Source organism: Thunnus maccoyii, chromosome 7 (assembly GCF_910596095.1).
Source record: "Thunnus maccoyii chromosome 7, fThuMac1.1, whole genome shotgun sequence".
NCBI classification, from domain to species: Eukaryota; Metazoa; Chordata; class Actinopteri; order Scombriformes; family Scombridae; genus Thunnus; species Thunnus maccoyii.
Window position 1 is genome coordinate 27,977,501 of NC_056539.1, and position 5,064 is coordinate 27,982,564.

Here is a 5,064-nt window from a genome sequence, read left to right on the forward strand (position 1 = left end):
GCAGCCTGGCTGGCAGAGAGATGCATAGAAACACTTTGGAAGCGTTTCTGTGTGTTTTAAAAGGCATGAGGAGGAGGTGAGGAGGAGGAGATGGTGAGGAGGAGGAGGAGGAGGTGGTGTGCACCGAGAGTCACCGGAGAGCTTGAACCGTGAGAACCGGGGTTAACGGGAAACAGCAGGGCCCGTTTGATTAAACATCACATTGAAATGAACACACTCGAGACTCTATATGCAGCTTTTACATCGCGGGAGAAAATGCTCTCCTGGTCTCCCTCTCTCTCGCCTCGCGCTCCTTTCTTTAAGAGGGCTCACCTTCAATTTGGAGCTAATTGAACATTTAGGATGAGCAGACAGCTCTGTGCTTTGGAGGGAAAGTAAAACGCGTTTAAAAGAAAACACACATCTTATTTGATTAAATAAAAGAAGAAGAAGAAGAAGAAGAAGAAGCCATAGTTACAGCATGAAACAAGGCCTGAGCTCATAAGATTAGGTTGTTGTAAATACTCATAAATATCCTGATATGCTTCTGTCACAGTCAAGTGTCATTAGAGAGGAAAAAAATCAACCAGAAAAATCCTCCTGACAGTTTACTTTAAAATAAATGTGAATGAAGCTAATAAATCTAATTGATTTCTGACATTAGCGTTCAGTCCCATTCATAAGAAGGCCCAAAATACTAATAAGTAAATAATATATGCTGCAGTAATTAATTAATTTTAAAAAAGAAACATTTTAAATTGTGCCATAACAGTAATGTTGATTAGTTGTTTTGATTGGTTTTAGAAGAGGAGAAATGACAGTCTATACCTGGGGATGTTGGACATTTTGGTGGAAAAATCGTCCCCCTTTATAGGAAACAGGCAACAAACTTTGGCTTGCTGGGGCCATCCGCAGGAACTAGAAAATAGAAACGTGGTTAACCACGACGCACAAGCTGAATTATTTAATCAATGGAGTTTTTAAAAGGGGGAGATTTCAACCCCCCCTGAAAAAAAAATGTCTTTTTTTTTGTTGTTAGCTGGAGCCTAAAGCTTCATCTCCATAAAGATGGAAGTGTTGCAATAAAAAAAAACATTAACATCAGGAGGAAAAAAAGTGAAAAAAGCTGACAGATGACAACTCAACATGTGATGACTGCCTACACACATAAAATGACAAGAGAAATAAAAATCAAAACTCAAACAATTTCAAGTATCCAAATTTCCAAAATTTATTCATTTCAAACTGCATATTGAAAAAAAATATACTCAGCTGAAATTGTAACTGTTATAAGGATGGTATTAGTTCCGGTATATATATACATGGAGTGGTTGGCTTCTGCGTACAGGCCACAATTTTTAAAATACAACTACGGGAATGAATTTTGAAATAAAAACTTAAAATATCACAGTAAATATACAGAAATTGTACAAATCAATTAGAAAATAAAGAGCACAAGCGTCATACCTCTAACAGATGAAAAGTGGGAGACGGAAATATAAATTAACAACCTATATTTTAAGCTGAATGAGAGAAAAGAAGTCTTATCTTTTTTTTTCCACGAAATTAAAATGTTTTAGTAATATTGACCTTAAATGAAAAAAAAAAAAACAGTATTACCTGCTTCGTTTTATGTCCCTTTTCTTTCCAAAGTTTGCAGTAATAAAGGAGCATAACTGATCGCTCCCATAGTTTCCAGTTCTGCCATTTTCACTTTTAATATTTTCTGCAGAACTGGCGTAGCTTTATATAAAAAAAAAAAGAAAAAAAAAGAAAGGAAAAATGCAACCTCTTGCAGTTTAACAAACAATTTCATCTGATTGTAATGTTTCTTTGATAAATACTGTACAAAAGGTGATTGCAATAATAAAACATTTGATTGCGACTCCCACTTTCTAGTCTTCCAAACTTCATCCACCAGTGAAGAGGGGGATCTCCTATCGTTCCTCTAGAGCTTCCTTAAAATAAAATGAAAGAAAAAAAAAAGAGTCGTGTGTCCTTTTTCCTGGAGACTTCTATACAACTTTTCCCACCCCGAATTTTTTTCTGTACAAAAATAGTCCAACGTTAAGTAGTCCACAGTTTCTCTTATAAAAGTTCATTTTTTTTCTCTTTCTCTTTGCTTTGTGTCTCTTACATGTGTGTTAACGGCAGCGTGCCGTTGATCGTCGTCCCGGGCACGGTGCTCTGGTAGTGCCCGGACATGTGTAGCCTGGTCTGGGCGGTCTGCTCGCTCACCTCCGCCCCGGGCAGGTACATGCTGATCATGTCCCTCAGATCTCCGCTTTGGCAGCCCGGGGCGGCGCGGTGGGAGGACGAGGTGACGACGGGCGGGCTGGAGCTGCTGGACTCGGACTTCACCACCGAGGAGGGCCCCATGGAGCCCAGGGCGGTCATCCCCGGCGTGGTTTGCTGGGAATAGGACATGGAGTATGTCGGGGAGCCGTTCATGTAGCTCTGGGAGCTGGTCATGGTGTTGTACTGCAGGGCGCTCATGTCGTAGCGGTGCATGGACTGCATCTGGCTCGGGTTGTGCGCGTTCAGTCCCGGGTGCTGGTAGCTCAGCTGGTCCTGCATCATGCCGTAACCCCCGTTGGTCCAGCCGTTCATGTGTGCCGCATAGCTGTCCATCCGCTGGTTCACCCCACCGCCCAGCCCGGCCCCCACCCCTACACCGACCCCGGTTCCCATCCCGTTCCCTCCCGGAGCCAGGAGCCCGCCGGGTAAGGTGTATTTGTCCTTCTTCATGAGGGTCTTGGTTTTCCGCCGGGGCCGGTATTTGTAATCCGGATGCTCCTTCATGTGCAGGGCCCGCAGCCTCTTGGCTTCGTCGATGAAAGGTCTCTTCTCGCTCTCCGACAGAAGTTTCCACTCGGCGCCCAGTCTCTTGCTTATCTCCGAGTTGTGCATTTTGGGATTTTCTTGCGCCATCTTCCTCCTTTGGCCCCGGGACCACACCATGAACGCGTTCATGGGTCTCTTGACCCGCTCCGGACTGTTTTTCTGGTTGGGGCCGGTGCCGGACGTGTTGGTGTTGCCCGTGCCCCCCGTGTTGGTCTGGGGAGCAGGGGGCTTAAGTTCAGTCTCCATCATGTTATACATCAGGAACAGCTTTTTAGTTGGAGCTCCCGATCAGAGGAAAAGAACACAGAGACAAAACTCCACAAGCCAGAGGCAGGACAGTGAGGAGCGCAGGGCTGCTGCTGCTGCTGCTGCTGCTGCTGCTGCTGCTGCTGAAAGTTACCTGTCGATTTTCTCTGCAACTTTTTTCTCTGGACAAAAACAACAAGCACCAAGCCGCGTCTCCACACACTCTCACTCCCTCTCTCTCTCTCTTTCTCTCTCTCTCCCTCTCTCAGTAGAGTGTGTGTCTGGGTGAGTGTGTGTGTGTATGCGTGTGTGACAGAGAGCCTTCTCCCAATAGGTCCCTGCTATGTTGTGTCCACAAAACTTCTCCCGTGGCTTCTCCGAAAAAGCATCAACAAACTGCACTTTTTCGCCTCTGTCCGCCTGAGCCTTGACAACTCCAGATAGTTTTTGAACAAGTTAATAGACAACCATTCATGTGACGGGGCTGTCAGCGAATAAATGGCTTCGACCTGGCCAATCAGAGCCGGCCTGCTCCCCTGACACACCAATGGGAGACCTTAATTAGCATAAATGGGCGGGGTCTGCTCTGCCCCGAGACACACACACGCATCACGCACACTCAGGCTGCCCACATGAGCCAATACAAAGTACATATTTACTATTTCTACGCGTATGGAGATATTTCTCTGGGAATATATATATTTATATAAATATATATATATATATATATGGCAACACTTTTCCAGTATTATACAGGGAGGGGGGGAAAAGGTGATGCAAGAGCTTGCTGGGTATTGCAGGAAAATTAAACTATATGTTGTCTGACAAACTTTAATTTTAAGCTTAAAACAGGAGAAAAAAGTTTCCTAATAAATGCAAAATAAAATAAGATTAAGAGTATCTAATAAATAAGACAATTCGTTTATGTTTTGGTTTATTTGTTTTTAATAAAATGTGTAGCTTAAATCCCACCAAGTGTCACACGTTCAAATTAGGATTAAATCAAAGTTAAATTATTTTTTTTTTTTAAAGTGTTTCATAAATTTACTGATCAAATGTTGACATGAATGGTGTCAGTGTCATCTTCTCTTGAAGGTAGAAACAGTATTGTTCTGACATGAAGTCCTGGCTCGTGACACTGCAGTTGTTCAAAATCAAAAAGTCACTAATTCCCCCACTTACGCGCCCCAATAACATACAACACTTAAATAAACTTTGTTAGTTAACTCAAAGCATTGAATGGCACTGGTGTGTGTGTGTATGTGTGTGTGGGGGGGTAGAGTGGAGTGGGGGGGTTGGAGGGGGGGGGGGGGGGGGACATGGCTGGTTTTTAGCGTTGAAAAGAGGAAAGGTAATCCAAGATGTTTCCCCCAGTCCTTTTGTTTAGTGAAGTTGAATGCCAACACACAGAAGGCAGACGGGCTCATCTCAGCACAAATAAGCGGTTTTTGTTTGGGATGTTGTCGCTACATCTGTCCGGACAAAGACCCAACTCCACTCCACTTCCAGTGCTGCTGTTGTTGTTAGGGCTTTGTAGTGAGAGGGTGCTGGGGTGGTGGTGGTGGTGGTGGTGGTGGTGGTGAGGGGGGTATACAGCCTACCGAGGGGGGATACGAGGGGAGGAGAAATAAAGGTGAGGAATATTTTAAGATAAAGTGTGTTTGCACAATAGGCACAGCTCATTCATATTAAGCCTGAACAAGCGTGTCAGCCAATTAGTGTGAATGAAAAGCGGCCTCCACCTGCTTCACTTAGACTACGTCCTGGATCAGACCGCGATTATTAGGAGATGAAACCAACATCACGTACTTGTTGTTTTTTTTTTTTTTTTTTAAAGTTAAATAATTCACTCATATGGTTTGCAAAACGACTAAAGTTTGGAGGTTGTGAGTGTTGGTGCCACTTGTTTTGCTTTTTTTCTCCCCCCCCCCCTCTCTCTGCATCTCCATCTGAGAGCGAGGCGTCCTGCTGCGTGACACCAGTGCCGCCTACTGG

At 44.1% G+C, this 5,064-nt stretch overlaps 1 protein-coding gene across 1 annotated transcript; it reads right to left on the reverse strand.

The window, feature by feature from the left end:
- Positions 1-1,202: 1,202 nt before the first annotated feature.
- Positions 1,203-4,350, reverse strand: sox2 (SRY-box transcription factor 2). The gene has a single exon (XM_042415783.1). The coding sequence runs from the start codon at positions 3,079-3,081 to the stop codon at positions 2,113-2,115; it is 969 nt and encodes a 322-aa protein (XP_042271717.1). The 5' UTR covers positions 3,082-4,350; the 3' UTR covers positions 1,203-2,112.
- Between the last annotated feature and the right edge of the window lie 714 nt (positions 4,351-5,064).